Genomic DNA, 17,341 nt, shown 5'->3' with positions numbered 1-17,341 from the left:
TAATGTGATTTAGCCCTCTGCATTTTTAATTGGAAATATAATTCAAAAATGCGCAAAGCCAAAATGCTTATTAGTTTCTTTGTAAAATATTCTCCACCCCACTAACTCTGCCCTTAGTTTTAGAATATTACCTTATTTCCAGAATAAACAAAATGCTGAAATGCCTCTCAAAGATTAAAATTATTTTTAATTGAAGATTTATTTATAATTTTTGACCATTGTAAATAGACACTTGAGGATGCTTTGCAGCTGCAAGAAGGATTTTTCTCAAAATTGGTCATGCTCGCTGAACAGAGCAAGAAAGTTATCTGGAATTAGGAGTAAATTCAAAAGTTTTTTTGTATTTATTTTGATTCTGTAATCCAAAGACTGAATTAGAAATATTTCTATAGTTTACTTGATAAAAAGTGTAAGGGGCTAGAATAGAGCGATGTGGTGTTAAATACCACTCGCACCTTTTTTTTTTCCCCCTAAAAAAAGACATGCAGTGTTTAAGTAATAATAAAAGATACTGGTGCCAAAAAAGGTTTAGTCATACGTTGTGCATAGAGTGTATCCAAAATCATCTGTAGCGTCATTAACTTCGCTGGGAATTACAACCAGGATAATGTCAGAGATAAATACAGGTCAGCATGCTAAAATTCAGGGCACATTTAGGTGAAAACATTTCCGTCCCTCATCTTAAAAGAAATAAAATTGCTGTTTTAAAATCAAACTGTTGCAAGGAGGAGTTGAAAAGCAGCCCAGCCATTTGACTTCTCTTTCAACAGAATGTTTTGACTACTGACATTCAACATTCCAGCTTCGGGTTGTACATGCAGCGGATACCAAACTTCTGTCAGCTTGTAGCTACACTAACCTGTAGGTGTAAAATAACACCTGCAGAATTGCAGCCCACCAAAGAGTATCAGACCCCTAGTGTTTTAATTTACAAATGCTGCCAAAATAAAAGTAAAATTAAAATTAAAGTAAAATTAAAGTTTTTGTCTTTTTTTATAGACAAAACCAGAAATAGCTTATTTTCACATAACTGTGAACTTGATTAATGTAAATGCAGCTATATCTGAAAAAAAGAAATAAAATGCCATTATAAAATCAGTCAGTTAGCAATTCACATTTTAATAGATTTTGTTGCTACATCTGCTTTCTTCCAAAACTTCCACTATTTATTTTTCTGGTTTAAAATAGATTAGCCTTTTTATAGCTGTAGAGAGAATGGATGAAGTATAATAAGAAATATTAGGCATTTCAGACGTTTTTGCCATATCCGCACTGTCTAGAAAGATTCCCAGGTTGACTCTACTGTAAACAGTAGACAAAGATGGTTTTACGGCTCTGCGTCTGTGTAAGTGATTTATGATACAGTGGCGTAGCACTTTCTCTGCTGGTGTATAGAAGCAGGAAAAGAAATTGTAGATTGTCTCCATATTGATTGTATTTTGTTTGAATAAATACCACCAGCTTTGTTTAGGCCAACAAATCTCAGTATCGTGAGCGTTAAAACACCCCAACTGCTAACTTTTCTTCAGGCCTACGGAGTCCACTTGCGCAGTACTTGATCTGAGATAATCCTGCCTTTTGGTTTCTAAAAGGTGGGGAGGAGGAGCCGTTTCTCGGGGAGATTCTCTGGCAGCCATTATCAAATGATCCCTTTGCAGGGTTGGCCAGTGCCACGCTGCTTCTATAAATTTCCAGAAACGCAAGAAGTAGCAACCTTGTAGATTGGCACTGATTTCAAACGGAGTGCATATAGCATCTGAAACGTTTAAATACATATATAAGAGCACAAATGTTGCATAGACCTTTCAGTCCTGTGTATGTTAAAGTCTACACAGGCATGATTTCAACAGTTACGTTTAACTTGTAGTGCTTAATATGGAATTTACCAGGTTAGTTTTAAACATCTGCATTGATTCAATAGTAATTAATACAGCTTTTATGCTTGAACTCCAGAGAAGTCCTTCTCACCACGGCGTTGCCCTTGTCCTGTCAGTATCATGAGTTCCTTCCGTCTTTCTCTACCTTCTCTACACAAAAGCAAGTAGGTACCTTGAAGCTGCAGGATGCAACTGCCCTGCGTTCCACCTCACGCCGCCCAAATGAAGCAGGCTGGCACCAATGAGCACTTTGTTTACCCACGCAGAAAATCAACTTTGAATGGTTTCCAAAACATGCATGTACCAATTACTTCCTCTTGTGTAAGGGAAGGTGAAATATTTATAAAATACGTTTGAAGTGTACACAAGTGCACACACGCACACGTGAACACTCCAACACATAAAAGATGACCTGCTCGTCTCTTTTGTATTAGAAAATGCTTTCCTGTATCGATTAGGTAATACTAAACAGGGAGTCGCAGGTGAGCAGTTTTTTGAAATTGCCTAATCAGTAAGGACTAAATTGTGCCTTCAGGCCAAATGTTGCAGAAAAGCTTAGGAGTCACAACTAAGACCAGATTTTTTAAGAGAAGCCCAGTTCCCATCCAAGACCTAACATACGGAGCTAGAGTGTCAAAGTACATTAGCACATTTGAAAATCTGATCCGTGTGTATCTGCTTAATAGGCTGCTGGCATCTTGAAAAATCTGACCCAAATGTGGATGCTAGGCACTTAAAAGTATAACCCTGTGCACTGTTGAAAATTTAATCTTAAATGCTAATACCTGCTGTCTAGCCTGTACCACCAGAAAGAGAAGAGGACCTCTGCTCACCATCACAACTTCTGGTCGCCCTTATTAACTCGCCTAAAAAAACCCAGCACCCTTTCAGTACTGAAAGAGTGAGAACCAAGAAGTACCTTGTACATTTTAGCATAATGAAGCACAGATCAACATTGATGCCAGTAAAGTTACACGATCATCTATCCTGGTAAAGAAATTAATTCGTTCTTACAACTTATTTAGCTTTCCAGCCACCAAAAAAGTGTACTCAAGAGCACTAGGCTATCACCATTAAATAATATTATCATAATAAAAATTAATTGGTAGAATCCTATAAATCACCTATTCCACAGGACATCATCTTTATTGCCAGTATAGACTGTGGCTTGTCTTTTGTCACAACATACCATATTTAGTTTCTAATAATGTCAATTTTTTCACTTCATTTTATTTAGTCATCTTGTTAGTGTTAGAATTCATGATTAAAATGTATCTATCGTGAATAGGCATATATAAAATAGATATACACACCTGTGTTACCAATGTTTAGTTTGCCAAATATAAATAGCAAGGTCTGTTAACACTTTCATGTAATTTTGTAGAGAGAGCGGTACAGCATAGAAACAAATTTTTGGAAAAGGAAGTTGCTACTATAGTCTGAGTTTTTGTGTTGCTTGAACACAGTTTCTTCCTCATATTCCATTTTCATGTAATCAAATAGATGGCACCCGCAATTCTTAGAGAAAAAAAACAACTCTGCTACCATTTGCTTAATGATAGCATTAAGCATTAAGCAAATGGTAGCAAAGTGAGTTATTTTTTTTTCTTTTTCTGGTCTAGTAACTGAGTAACTTTGAGATATTCCTCACTTAGTTATGAAATAGGTAGATATTATTTACATGTTAGCAGCCTGAGACTCACGAAGGGCAAGCAGCGAGGCCAGCCCAGCGGCAGGTGGAAGGACAGAGCCCCGGGTTCCTTACTGCTGGGGCAGGACCGTAAGGGGAGCGCTGTGCTGCGTCTGCCAAGGGCCAGCTCTGTGCTGACAGGCGGATTTTCTGGGTAGGAAGGCAACGGTACGAACCGCTGTGTCACCAATGCAATTGCTAGTCTTCACTGTTACTCATCCTGCTTTTCCACAGCGCTAAACCAGTGGCTCTCAATGGTAGTTATGGCAATTACTTATATCTTGTAGCGGATAAAAAGGATTTTGAAGCATTCATTCAACATTTTCTTTCAGTTGGTATCTTACCCTCCAGCTCTATTATTTGAATTCCCCTTTTCCAGAGTTTTAGTAGCCTTATTGAGCAGGTACTTGAACCAGTTCATAGTACGCAATTTGTCCTGCATTGTGGAAATATTCCTTTATTTATTGCCCTCACTACCTATCCTAGTGGAAAGTAAGCCATTTCAGGAATAAAAACAAGGTGGTTTACTATGTTTTAACTTACCTTATGCCTGTGCTTTTAGTTCACTGCTAATCCAGTTAAACCCTGAAATAAATAGGCATGTTCTGTGAAGTAATTCCTTTTCTTATTACATCTTCATTTCCTACTGTGTTTTAAAAAAACTGTTTCAAGGCTTCAGTTTTCATGTCTGTCCTTAAAAGTAGGCCAAACCAGTGCAATCCAGACTAAGACCTTGTTCACTAAAATCAATAATACAAGCCTGTGTTTCATTTTTTGGTTCCCACTGCCTGTAATTCCTGTGGGCAAGGAAGTCTCAATTTATTCCTCTTTAAGTGCCAACATATATTCTGATTGAAGTGTTGCTTCCAATAGAATAATCCAGATGTCAGATCATTTTTGCCGTACTCTTTTGCAAGGGAAAATACTCTGTTTGTCTATGTGCTTGTCTCGTAGCCTAACCATGCAGACGCCAGCAAATAGTTCTGTTCAGGAAAGACAGGCAAATAGGTGGTCAAAATTAAGTATATTTGTTGACCCTACACAGGGAGGACCAAAGTAAGTACCTGGGGCAATTTCAGTTCTAGACTGGAAAAGGATGGGAATTCTTGCTGGGTGAGGGAACCAAGAACCTAATGTGATGTGCTATCGACAATTTCCATGGGCTTCTATCTTAAGCAGTATACTTTTCAAAATGGCACTGTGTTGTGTTTCTCATAAAAGTGGTATGGAAACACAATGTGGGCAAGCACTTTGCAAAAATGCAAGTTTCCCTGTGTAAATCTGGCATACGTTTCAGGCAGGGGAGGAAGGGGTTCTGTAATTCTGAGAACAGTTCGCCCCTCAATAAACACTGTGGCAGTTTTTGTGGGGGTTTTGGATTGGCAATACAATCTAGATAATAAATTCCTCTTATTTGAGACATAATCCAGATTAGGATTTTGTTGTCTTTATGTAAAGCAAAAACTGTTTTGCCTGCTGTTCTTACTCTTCATCCCATCCAGTTCTTCCAAGATCCTACAGCTTTCTAAACTGATTTATCTGGTTTGGGTTTGTGAACTGCTCAGCTCTACGGAATCACAAACATCACAGCGATTGCTGTCTTTCAAGTACTTGTTGATATTTGCCTCTCTGATGTGCTTTATCAGCATCTTAATGTGTGCGTTCGCTGCTGCATACTCCCTGCTGCTTGATTCACTGTAATAATTTCTTCCTTTATGCTGCCTGAATTTTCTGACAGGAAGAAATACTTCATTTGAGACCCCTGGGTTTCTACCGCTTCCTAGTGATGTTATATACAAAATCCATACATGCCAGCCTTTAACTTTCCTCAGAGCGGTATTTTGAGAGGTCTCCTTGCCCTCAGCTCAGATGCTTTCCAATCTTCAGCTAGTTGTCACCCTTTGTGGTATGTTCTAAATAATTCCTGGGTGGCTGGATGTTTGGTTGCTGCATTTAAGATGAAGCTTAAATTTTAAACCAGGTAGATTGTAATCTGAATTTCTGGACCTTGTGGTGTTTTTCTTGGACGAGAATTCTAGTTTTCTCCCATTTCTGCACAATCAGTTGGCTGATCGGAAGAGGTGCAGTTCTATTTTCCCATCCTGCGATGGTGAAACAAAGCATTTGCAAGGATAAAACGAGATTCTCAAAGCAGAGCTCAGTGAGTCCATGTCCTTATTTGTTGATCTCGCTCTCTCCTGTCGCAGCACTGATCAGTAACAACTTTTCCCCCTTCTAGACTGAAATCCCATGTTCTCAGCAGCACGTTGTATCAACAAGTCTTGTGTTTGTCTGTTGAGCTCTTCAGTTTCACCAGCCTGGGATCCTTTTTTTGCCAGGGCATTTAAGATCAAATCCTGCTTGCTTTCAGATGGCAAGACTTTCAAATTACGCTGTTTAATTTCATTCTTTATATAGGCACTGATTTTTAAGTGTATTACATCTGGGTATAGGTTTCTCCTGGATATTACCTGTGTAGGATGAAATTGTAAATTGTTCAGACTGTCTATAAAGCCACTTTAAAAAAAAAAAAAAAGAAAATATCATTACTAGGGTTTTTCTTGGTATAGGAAGAACATTCAAAAATCTTTGTACCTAACTTATAATTCAATTTCATATTGTCTGTGGAATTATTTCTTTATTTCTGGATTGTCACACAGACTCAGCGTTTCCTTAAATTACGGTGGTTCTTGTTGACATTGCACTCTCTTACTAGTGAGGATTGGGTTTATCAGCAATACGTTAACCTGCTCTGAATTCACTTCTACATCTGCCAGTCTGTAGTTACTGAAAAGATTTCTCTTTTATTTTTCCTGCTCTTTTCCCCTTGGCTAGTTCAGCATTTTCAGCCATTTTCCTTATTTTCAAAGGCTTACGCCTGAGGGATTAAGATCTACATTCGTTTAATATCGGGGAATAAAGTGGAAGTTCCAGACTGCAAGGCTAAAAGTTGAAGAAAGATCTTTGCAGAGATTAATATTTCCCTGAGCAATCTGCGAGCTGAATCATGGTCTAATTAAATAGCACAGATTTTGCATTTAAACATTAGCAGACCCTAGAACGAGTAAAGCTGAAATGAGTTTGAATCTTTTCTGTAAATGGGAAGTTAAATTATCATAGTAATTTGATTAAATCATTTTAAAATCTTTTAAGCGAAATCGCCATTTTAAAAGAACAGTTTGAAGTCTTAATTGCTGTTTGGAAGTGCCCCTCTCTCTGCTATTTTTTCTTACCCCATTTCCTGTGACAAAGTCTGTTTCCCAAGGCACAGCTTCCTAAACTGCTCCACGAACCACTGTTTGGCAGCGGAGTGCTTGCATTAGGCCAGTGGAGAGCTGGCCGGTCACGTTCTTCCCAGCTGCTAAATTGATTTCAAAGACAGCAACAAATACATTAAATGCTTTACTACTATTACTTTTCCCTGTAAGCAATTGCTCTGTTTACCGGAGGGATGGTATACAATCACCCTGCAAGGAAGGGATAAGATCCTTTGTTTTAAGATGTTGTCCACACAGTGGAAAAGTGCGAGAGCATGGACTGTAACAGCTGTATCAGAGAGGAGGTTTTGATTCACCTTCCATTCTTGGGTTTTCTGGGGGCGTTCTCTTCCTCTTTTCCCTCCTCGCTCAGTTTCTATGTAAGAAATAGGTAGAGCATAGATATTCCTAAGGCTGCAGGCCAAATTGCTATCCAAACTGCAGAGCTAAAGATCTCGGGGAAGTTTCATCTCTGTGCGAAAAATCTATTAGTCTGGACTCCATCCATCTATTTTCAAACTCAAACATGGTTGCAGTTACAAATACCGATTCTGGGAAGAATCAGACCGGTCTTGCACAGGGTTAAAAACTAAACATTTATAGTCAGGTTCTCCAGAAAGACCTGTCTCTTTATGCAGTATGGTGTAAAAAAAAAAATTCACAAGAACAGTCGGTCTTTGACTCGCCAAGCCTTTGTTGCTGATAAAATGCTCCTATTTGGTTCCCCAGCAAATCTGGCCCTGGCACTGTGGGTCTGGGGAGAGGAGGAAAAGATGTGTAATTTCTGCACAAACTGTGCATGGTTTACGGAAGAATTATTTGGAGTAGCACATCGTGTGTTCTGTAGCACAACGGTGAATATCCAAGGACTTGGTAGAGAGTCCGGGAGTAAAGACGACAAATTGTTTGGAGTTTGCATTCCAAATTAAGCCCGGTGGCTGGACACTATGCTTAAGACATCAGTCACGTTTGTATGTGTGCGTTAGCATGTCTGTATCGATTACATCTGTTTGTAGGACACAGAATTCAGGGATTTTCTCTTATTGACACAGAATTATTTAATAGAACTGCCGTATTAGAAAACTATCAAAAATGTATGGATTTGGGGAATGGTCTCACATTAATTAGAACTAAATTTTGCTAGAGGTAATATTTCTCTGTCATCTTTTTTAAAATGTTGTAGCCTTTTTCCCTAAGAGAGATATTTTTGCGTTTCTCTGCTTTCAGCACCGTGCACCTTGATGTGCAGTATCACATCCCTGCAGCGTATGTCTTAACTGCATGCTTCTTAGAGCATGTATTCGCTAAGACTCAGAATTATTAAACGTGTAAAATTCCCATAGGACTCCATTATGTGTAATTAACAGATAAACTGTCATCAGAATCAATAAAACGTGCTAAATGATCCAAACTTGTATATAATTAAGTGTTTTAGAGCGGGAGCTGTAACTTTTATTTTTTTCCTTTTCAATTTGCACATTTGTTTTGACAATAGAAGCTGGAACATTTTTGTTAACCTGTTACTTACTGGTTTGTGTTTTGGTTTACGTGTTTGTGTTTGAAAAGAGAGAGGTATTTACTATCTGGCCTAATTATCTGAGGAAATAGTTGCACGTCAGCTTTTAGGAAATGAATCTTAGATGCATCTTAATTCTCTGAATGTAATTCAGGTATTTGAAGCACGTGCAAAATTTGATGTTGTTATCCTCAACAGGGTAAAACAGGAGGCTCTGTCAAAATACTGATCCAGGGCATCGGGCTGCTTAAGACGGGGCTTGGAAACGATGATAGAAGTAGGTTCTTCACCATCCAACTCCTCAGTCATTATTCTGTCTGGGAACAGGAGCTTTATTCCAAAACCAAAAATTAAGATGCAAAGCAGCGTTGTACTAACTAGAGTTTTCAAGGATATACTTTAGTAATGCCACATCCCAGTTTCACCCTGAGCTAAGCTTGCACAGTGTAGCCTATCCCTAGGGCTTGTACCCCCGCGCAGCAGTTATATTTTCATATGGTGTTTTATTGGCTCTGTAAGTCTGTCGACCGTCCAAATTTTGGTAGCTGATAGGGGCTGTTTGGTGGCCTCTTTCACCTATGACTGTTCTTCCTTACTTGCGCTCACCTCACTTTGGACCACATCAGGGTTTTTCTGGCATTTATGACCACATAAAAGTCAGAGAATTAGGGCTGCTCGTCCGAAGTCATCTTAGCATGGTCCAGTAACTGCGTGTTCTCAGGGACGTCTTCCCTTTCTGTATCTATGCTGTTGAGGGCTTTACAGTTGTTTCAGTTAGATCTTTTCTTTTTATTTCACACTTCCATTGCTTTAATCTTTCCGGGTCATGTAGCAGTTTTGTTTAGTTCCTGGTGTGCGTTGTGTCTAGGTTTGTCACTCAATACTTACACCACCAAAACATCTCACCTGGAAAGGTACAGGGCGCGAGGCGCTTGCTTTGAGTGATTTCGAAAAAATGCAAAACCCCAACGATAACAGGATAAACCACCCTCTGAGTGGGTGGGAGAGAAGGATTACACCTTGTAGGAGATGTTAGCTCCACAGAACAAAAGCTGTTCAGGAACATACTAAGTGTTGCCTGTCTGTCTGAATGTGCCTGAGGGGGAAAAAATTTGCTAAACCTATCAGGAAATCGCATCAAACCTGCTTTCCCTTGCGTCAGTGCAGTGGTCCTAATCCCGCGATGAGCATCTCTGAGCAGTGGGTAACGACCGTGGCTTCCAACTCCACAGCCTTGGAGCCTGACACAGAATTTTGCCCAGCTTTTCCATAGTAGGGCAGCCATTCTTGCTTCCCTGATAAAACGCAGACCTCAATTCGTACAGCCCTTTGGCACTATCATTTCTTCAAAGCAGTGACTGTAAGAGATGGTTTATGGAGCAGCGAGGGTGACTGTTTTACTTGTTTGAGGAGGATGAGGAGAAGGATTACTTACACAGGAGTTAATTATACATTTGTAGCTCCACAGCGGTTCCAGATACTTTCCTGAAAGTCAATATAGATATCAGTGGGTAATTATCTTCCTTCTTTGTGAAAGAGGATGGACAGAACCAGCGAAAGTGTTGTGCAGCCATAGCCTTATCTGACTTTTGGCACGCCAAACTGAAACCTCCTGTTGCTCCTTTGTTTTGCAGACTCAATGCACATAGAGGATGTTGAGGCAGTGCAGAAACTTCAGGACGTCTTACATGAGGCTCTGCAGGATTATGAGGCCGGGCAGCACATGGAAGACCCACGTCGCGCAGGCAAGATGTTGATGACTCTCCCGCTTCTGAGGCAAACCTCCACCAAGGCTGTGCAGCATTTCTACAACATCAAACTGGAAGGCAAAGTCCCCATGCACAAACTTTTTTTGGAAATGCTGGAAGCCAAGGTCTGACTAAAGCATCATGGGCTTCCCCATCATGCACGTTTTAAAAAAAAAAAAAAAAAAAAAAAAAAGGGAAAATAAACAGGATAATAATGGCAAAGAAACTTAGTGTTTAATTAAGGAAAAAATGACTGCACTGATATTTAGCAGCAAGACTGTGAAGCAGCTTTCGACTTTTTCTTCTGTGTCTTTCTGATGCAGTTTTTCTTTTCCTTTTCCTTTTCTCTCTTTTCCTTTCTGTTCTTTCCTTTCCTTTTTCCTTTTCTCTTTTTACTTTGCTGCTGAACTTTTTAAAAGAGGTCTCTAATTGAAGAGAGATGGAAGCCAGGCCTGCCAAAGGATGGAAATCCATAATATGGATGCCAGTGAACTTATTATGAACCATAATGTCCCCAATGACAAAGGAATCAAAGAGAGAACCACCGTACCTAGCAGTACAGTACAACACGATGAACTGACTGAATGCAGTATTAGATTTCATAGGAGCAGTCTCTAATTAGACGACTAAGCGACGATGCATCGGCTGCTTCTTATCATTGCATTTTCCATCTAGATCAGTTACAGCCATTTGATTCCTTAATTGTTTTTTCAAGTCTTCCAGATATTTCTTAGGTTAGCTACAATGTAACTTTTTCAGGGAATAGTTTAAGCTTTATTCATTCATGCAATACTAAAGAGAAAGAAATACTGCATTTTTGTGCTGGCTTGAACAATGATGAACAATAATGAAGGACAAATGAATCCTGAAGGAAGATTTTTTTAAATGTTTTGTTTCTTCTTACTAACGGAGATTTTTTTGTACCAGCTTTACCAGTTTTCAGCCATTTATTAATGTGGGAATTTATCTTACTAAAGCAATAGTCGAAGGGAAGGTGCATATTATCACGGATGCAATTTATGTTGTGTGCCAGTCTGGTCCAAAACATCCAGTTTCTTAACATGAGCTCCAGTTTATAACTAAATGTTCACTGACTCAAAGGATTAGATTACACCTGCAGTATATCCGAGTAGTCTAACATATAAATACTCCATGTCAAATACCAATCTGTAACGGTGTTAGGAGACAGCGACTGTACAGAGGTATAGTTGCTACGTGATTTCTAACTGCTTCAGTTGCAAATGAACGAGATACTGCCTGTTTGCAAAATTATAACCTCACACGCAGAAAAACCCTATGAACCGATAGTAGCTTAGAGGCAATAAGGCAAATGCCGACGTTTGCAAAATTAAGAAATCAGAGTAGTAGACTTCTGACCAAATTGAAGAATTTAACACTTCTATACCTTATTTATTGATTTAGATTTTATGTTGTAAATGGCAATCTTTAACAAGTAGCTAAACCAGTATATGTGCTTTTCAACCAGTATTGTCACAGCATGAAAGTCAGTCAGTTTCAAGACTGTTACGAGGTGTAATCTAATGTATAAACCGATTAGATGCCCCCAGAAAACTACAGTCGCTAAATAACCAATAAACAATAACCTCCATCAAATGCTATACCAATGTACCAGTGTTAGTAGCTGCTCCCTGTACTATGTGAACATCCTTATTCTATGTACACAGATGTAATTAAAATTGTAATCCTAACAAACAAAAGAAATGTAGTTCAGCTTTTCAATGTTTCATGTTTGCTGTGCTTTTCTGAATTTTTATGTTGCATTCGAAGACTGTTGTCTTGTTCTTCTTGTGGTGTTTGGATTCTTGTGGTGTGTGCTTATAGACACAGGGTAGAATTAGAGACAATATTGGATGTACAATTCCTCAGGAGATTACAGTAGTATATTCTATTCCTTACCGGTAATAAGGTTCTTCCTAGTAATAATTAAGAGATCGAAACTCCGAACAAATGCTCGTTACGAACAGATACACACTGAAATCATCATATTTTCAAAACAAGGGATAATTTCTGTAACAGTTTATTATAGAATACCAATGTATAGCTTAGAAATAAAACTTTGAATATTTCAAGATTATAGATAAGTCTAATTTTTAAACGCTGTAAATATAGCTTTTACTCAATCATCTCTCAGATGTTGTTATTAACTCGCTCTGTGTTGTTGCAAAACTTTTTTGGTGCGGACAAGTTTCCAAAACTATTGCTACGTTGTGTGCTTTAAACAAAATAACAATGGGCTGATGCTCCATCGGCCTCATGCTAGGAAAAAAAAAACTGTGTATCTATCATTAGCTATATGGGACTATATTGTAGATTGTGTTTTCTCAGTAGAGAAGTGACTGTAGTGTGACTCTAGGTAAATCATCATTAGCAATTCATTCAGATGGTCAATAACTTGAAATTTATAGCTGTGATAGGAGTTCAGAAATTGGCACATCCCTTTTGAAAAATGTCCAAAAAAAAAAAATACAACTCCTGGGAAAAAGGTGCTGATTCTATAAGATTATTTATATATGTAAGAGTGCAAAAAAAAAGTTTATTTTCCAGAAAGTTTGTGCAGGGTTTAAGTTGCTACTGTTCAAGTACACTATATATATATAAATATATAATATAAATATTGTTTTTGCTGTATCACATTAAAGAACTTGGGCTTCAGGGTCAAGAGCCGATCGACTAGAAGTATACAAAACCACACAAAAAATGGAGATGTGTTAAAGGCACACGGTGCAACCTTTAGTTTCCGTTTTCCGTAATTTTTTGGAGCTGCAAAAGATCGAGTATCTCAAGACTGTAAAAGGGTTACCTGAAACATAGCTAAAAGAACCGCACGGGCTTTATAATGTTGTTCATCTTAAACCTTGCTGGAGAAGAGTTCTTTCAAGACCGCTTACTTAATGTGAAGTGTTGGGAAAATTTCAAAGGGTGTATGTTTTAGCCATAACGATTTAATTTCTATTTTTGCTTCATTTTTTAATTTTTTCTTATTTAAAGCAATATGATTGTGTAACTCCCAGAAGTTACACATTTGTTTCAATCAGATCAGATTGTTGTATTTATTCCACTATTTTGCATTTAAATGATAACATAAAAAGATATAAAAAATTAAAACTGCTATTTTTCTTATAGAAGAGAAAATGGGTGTTGGTGATTGTATTTTAATTATTTAAGCGTCTCTGTTTACCTGCCTAGGAAAACATTTTATGGCAGTCTTATCGTGCAAAGATCGCAAAAGGACAAAAAAAATTAAACTGCTTATAATAATCCAGGAGTTGCATAATAGCCAGTAGTTAAAAACCGAAACAAAACCAGAAATGAAAACAAACATGTCTATAGCTGTAGATGGGCTTCACATCTGTATAGCAATCAACTGTATATTTTTGTGATGTGTATCATACCGTGTGCTCCAACCAATGTCCATTTGTGTAAATGTATTTATTTTATATTGTATATATTGTTAAATGCAAAAAGGAGATATGATTCTGTAACTCCAATCAGTTCAGATGTGTAACTCAAATTATTATGCCTTTCAGGATGATGGTAGAGCAATATTAAACAAGCTTCCACTTTTGATTGCTTTTATTTTATTTTTTGTGTTGTGGGGTTTTTTTGGTTTTGTTTTCTTTTTCGGAGAAGAAACAGAGCAATTAGCATCACCTTTTGTTACTTCCGTTCGCAGAGGAGCCAGCGGTATCACTTCTGCCTTGAAGTACAATACGAGTGTAAATAAATGCTATATAAAGCCTTGTCGGAACGAATTCCAGTGTGGTACAAGACATTTTGCATACTCTTAAATATGCAAAATGTCTCATAGCACATTAGAATTCAGGCTGGCAGGCCTTTATATAGCACTTATTTAATCTTAAAGCATCTTCACGTCAACCCGCATTACTCAAAATCATTGCCTCTCCGTCAATGTCATAAAAGAAAACTTCCCCACTATTTTAAGATCGCGTTGAGACCATCTAGAAGTACTTGTTTGCTTTCTCCATCAACAACCGAGTCTTACCGTTCACTTCCTACTGCAGGAGACTCCTTTTATGTGTTCCGGGTTAAAAAAAAAAAAAAATAGAAAAACCTGTATTATTTGATCCAGCTTTTCTGAATGGAAGTAAATAGCCACCGGAGCGATCGTATAGCTTGGCGTTAACGAAGAGCGCTGATAAGTCGTCGAGATCCAGGGGGGTTAAACGGCACGGTTGCAAACTGGCAGTAAATGGCCTCTCAGCCTTTTACCTCCGAAAGGCCGCAGCCCCCGTCGCTCGGGGCCAGCCCCTCTTTCCCGTGGACCCTTCTGGAACCGTCACAGAAGTGCTAATGTGTGCTTTTCTTGCTTTTTAGCCTATCTTGATAGTATTTTGTCGTTGTGTTTGCCAACATATTTCTCACCTTCGCTGCTGGCCGTTCTCTGGAGATGCTGGCTGATGGCACAAGGGCTGCTGAACAGAACGATGATGCTCAGGGACGGGAATTGTTTCAGCCAAGCTACCGGGGCAGCGCCAGGGGCTTTTCGTGCTTCGCACTCTTTCAGTAGCGATATGCCTTGAAATGGGAGGGCACCTCTTCCCTGCTACCAGTACCTTCCGTCTTTTAACTGTCCTAGGAAATGGGGGGGGGGTGTGAGTAAAAGGAGCAGCAGAACAAAAGAAAGATGAATCCTGCGTGGACTCTTCAAAGGAGGTCAAAACTGGTTTTTAGTGTTGCCGCTGCTGTGTACGCAGGCATGCGTACACACACACACACACACACACGTACGCGCGCACAGAACTGGGTTTTCCCCCTTTTTGTAGTGTTCCGATTTTGAATTACTGCAAAGTACCTCTTCAAAGGAGAACGTAATACCGCACCGTAACTTGAATGTGAAAAAAGTAGCGTTGCAAATCTTCACACACAAAGGGGAAAAAAAATGTAAACAGTGGTACTCCTCGTCTTCCTCAACGTGATTGTCTCTAATCCTTGGTTGAAGTCTTCACGTGCGATTAAAAAATCGTAAGTAATATTTCTGCACCATTTTTCAAGAGAGGATCGTGAAGCACCACACAATCACAAATTCGGCATCACAGAGGAGAAAATACAGGGAACGCTGAGATGAAGCTGCTTCTAGGGATGCAACTCTGCAGGGTTGTTTTGGTTTCCGACTTTCTGTCTTCTCCCCACGCTGTCTCTGCAGCGAAGCCAGGGCGGGCACAGAAATCCATCGGAAACATTTCGGTAGGCAGAAATGTTTCAGTTCGGTATCTGTGGGGCATTTGGCTAGGAGCACAAACCTTTCTAAACTATGAGAATAGCTGCTAAATCTTCAGAGAAAATAAAAAAAAGGGCTTGGGGTGGTGGCATTCGTAGCTAGACCCACACACCCTGCTACGGCTCTCGACTGCTGCAGCCCCAACCTGTGGCTGCAGCAACACCACTTAGCTAAAATAAGGAGATTGGCAAACCGACAGCCTTCCCGTTGTGGATATGGCTCAGCTCAGTGGAACTAGATTTTGACTGACATGGTTTACATCGCCCTCCGCTTCCCCCCCCCCAATAAAAGAAGCCATCCCCGTGTAAGAGCATGGTTTTGCCACCGTAGGTGCTTGTTTGACAGCCTTCTACCCCTGCCACCGCGCCAGCCTGGCCATGGAGCGCTCCGCTCCTCCCACGCTGTTACACTGGCACCCGTGCCCGCTCACAAGCTGGCCGATGCCGTCAGTACTGATGCAAAAGGAAAATGCGCCGCTTGCTGAGCTGGCTACTGAATGGCGTGGGGTTTCTGACGGGCTCCGAGTTTTCTTTGGAGCTTGGCATCCAAGTAATCGCCTAACTTGATGGAATTTGGGCTTTTTGTTTGGTTGGCGGGTTTTTTTGACCTTGCGAGTTCACAGTGTGAAAAGGTCTGGCAAGCACCAATAAAAAGTAGTCTGGTGTGGGCCCTCCGGCTGATCCTTTCTTAGAGAAAGAAATGGCATGAAAATCATGCACCAGTCAGTGCTATTACGCATGCAGTTCTGTGTGCTTCTTAACACACAACGCCAATGCTGCTGAAATACTAATAGAGGTTAAATATGTAAAAAAAACCCCAAAGCAAACCACCAAAAACAAAACAAAAGAAAGATGGATTCTGAAAGATGAGAGAGATGGAAATACTGTCCTTAGTAGGACAAGCCCCCATGCTGTACATCTTTAAGTGCCCTCCCGCAGCATCACCTGGTAATACCCTACTGGAAAAAAAAAAAAAACCTAAGCACAAAAATACCTGAGATTTTTTTGCGTACGGGCTTATGCAGCAGAAAACACCTCTTTTTTGTTTGTTTGAACACTGCCTGTGCTGGCTCCTGCACTGAACTCAAGAATGGGACAGCTTCCATCTGCTTTCTGATTTTTTTTCTACAGCCTTTGTTCATTTTCCGTAACAGCTTTTTTCCTTGCACCTTTCCTTTACTTTGCATTTCGTCTCTTGTGTAATGTAGGTCTCTGATTTCACATGGCACTTTGCTAATTACTATATCCTTCATTATACAGCCTGCCTGCTGTAGCTGCCTCACAAGGAGTGTGTTTTTCCTGTCTGATAAGATGCTGCTTCTGTGTGTATGGGTTGTCTCTAACATACAGATCTTAAACTTCATCCTTGTGGTTGCTATTACAGAAGGGGGGAAAAAAAAAAAACGTAACTATAGAAAAGAATATAGGTGTATTTATTTGCTTTTAACATTTTTATTCACAAGTGTTCAAAAGTGTTTGCGTTGCCACATCCCGGCCATGCTAATCGTTGGAATTTTGTTAAGATTAAAGGCCGCTCTTTCTTGGCCTTCGGATTCCCAAGCCTAGTTCCTTACAATCTCCGTTAATATAAAAAAGCAAGTGGCTGTAGATTGATTACACGCGGGCTCTTATTATTAAGCAGAACAGAAAAGAAAGGAATTTCAAAATATAATCCTCCGTTCCCAGGAGTATTTGTCTTGTTCTCCATGAAGTTAAAGGTCTGAAATAATGTGCCCATCAGGAGCTCAATGTTGCATGTCCATGCCAGTTGGTCCAAGGGCTTGTTATGATGGTAATGACCTGCTGAAACGTGAGCTTTGATGGCAACAATACAATTGCTACCAGCTCACCCGCTGGGAGAAATATTTTATTATTGTCAAATGCCCTCCGCAGAGATTTGTTTTGCCTGTTCCTGTTTAAATTAAATTCAGAGCAGAACTGCATTATTATTTCTCTAGAGTATATTTGAAATAAACAACTAGTCTCCAAATTTA

General features: G+C 39.5%; 1 protein-coding gene across 14 annotated transcripts in view; it reads left to right on the top strand.

The window, feature by feature from the left end:
* ESRRG (estrogen related receptor gamma) overlaps window positions 1–13,674 on the top strand; it is a 410,058-nt gene extending 396,384 nt beyond the window's left edge. For all 14 annotated transcript variants that reach the window (XM_076334579.1, XM_076334574.1, XM_076334586.1 and 11 more), the window contains one exon: window positions 9,975–13,674. In XM_076334579.1, coding sequence (XP_076190694.1) covers window positions 9,975–10,219 — 245 coding nt within the window. In that variant the 3' untranslated portion in view covers window positions 10,220–13,674. The remainder of the gene's footprint in view (window positions 1–9,974) is intronic.
* Window positions 13,675–17,341: the final 3,667 nt, after the last annotated feature.

Source organism: Aptenodytes patagonicus, chromosome 3 (assembly GCF_965638725.1).
Source record: "Aptenodytes patagonicus chromosome 3, bAptPat1.pri.cur, whole genome shotgun sequence".
NCBI lineage: Eukaryota > Metazoa > Chordata > Aves > Sphenisciformes > Spheniscidae > Aptenodytes > Aptenodytes patagonicus.
The sequence above is the reverse complement of the archived record's forward strand: the minus strand, read 5'-3'. Positions and strand labels throughout refer to the sequence as shown.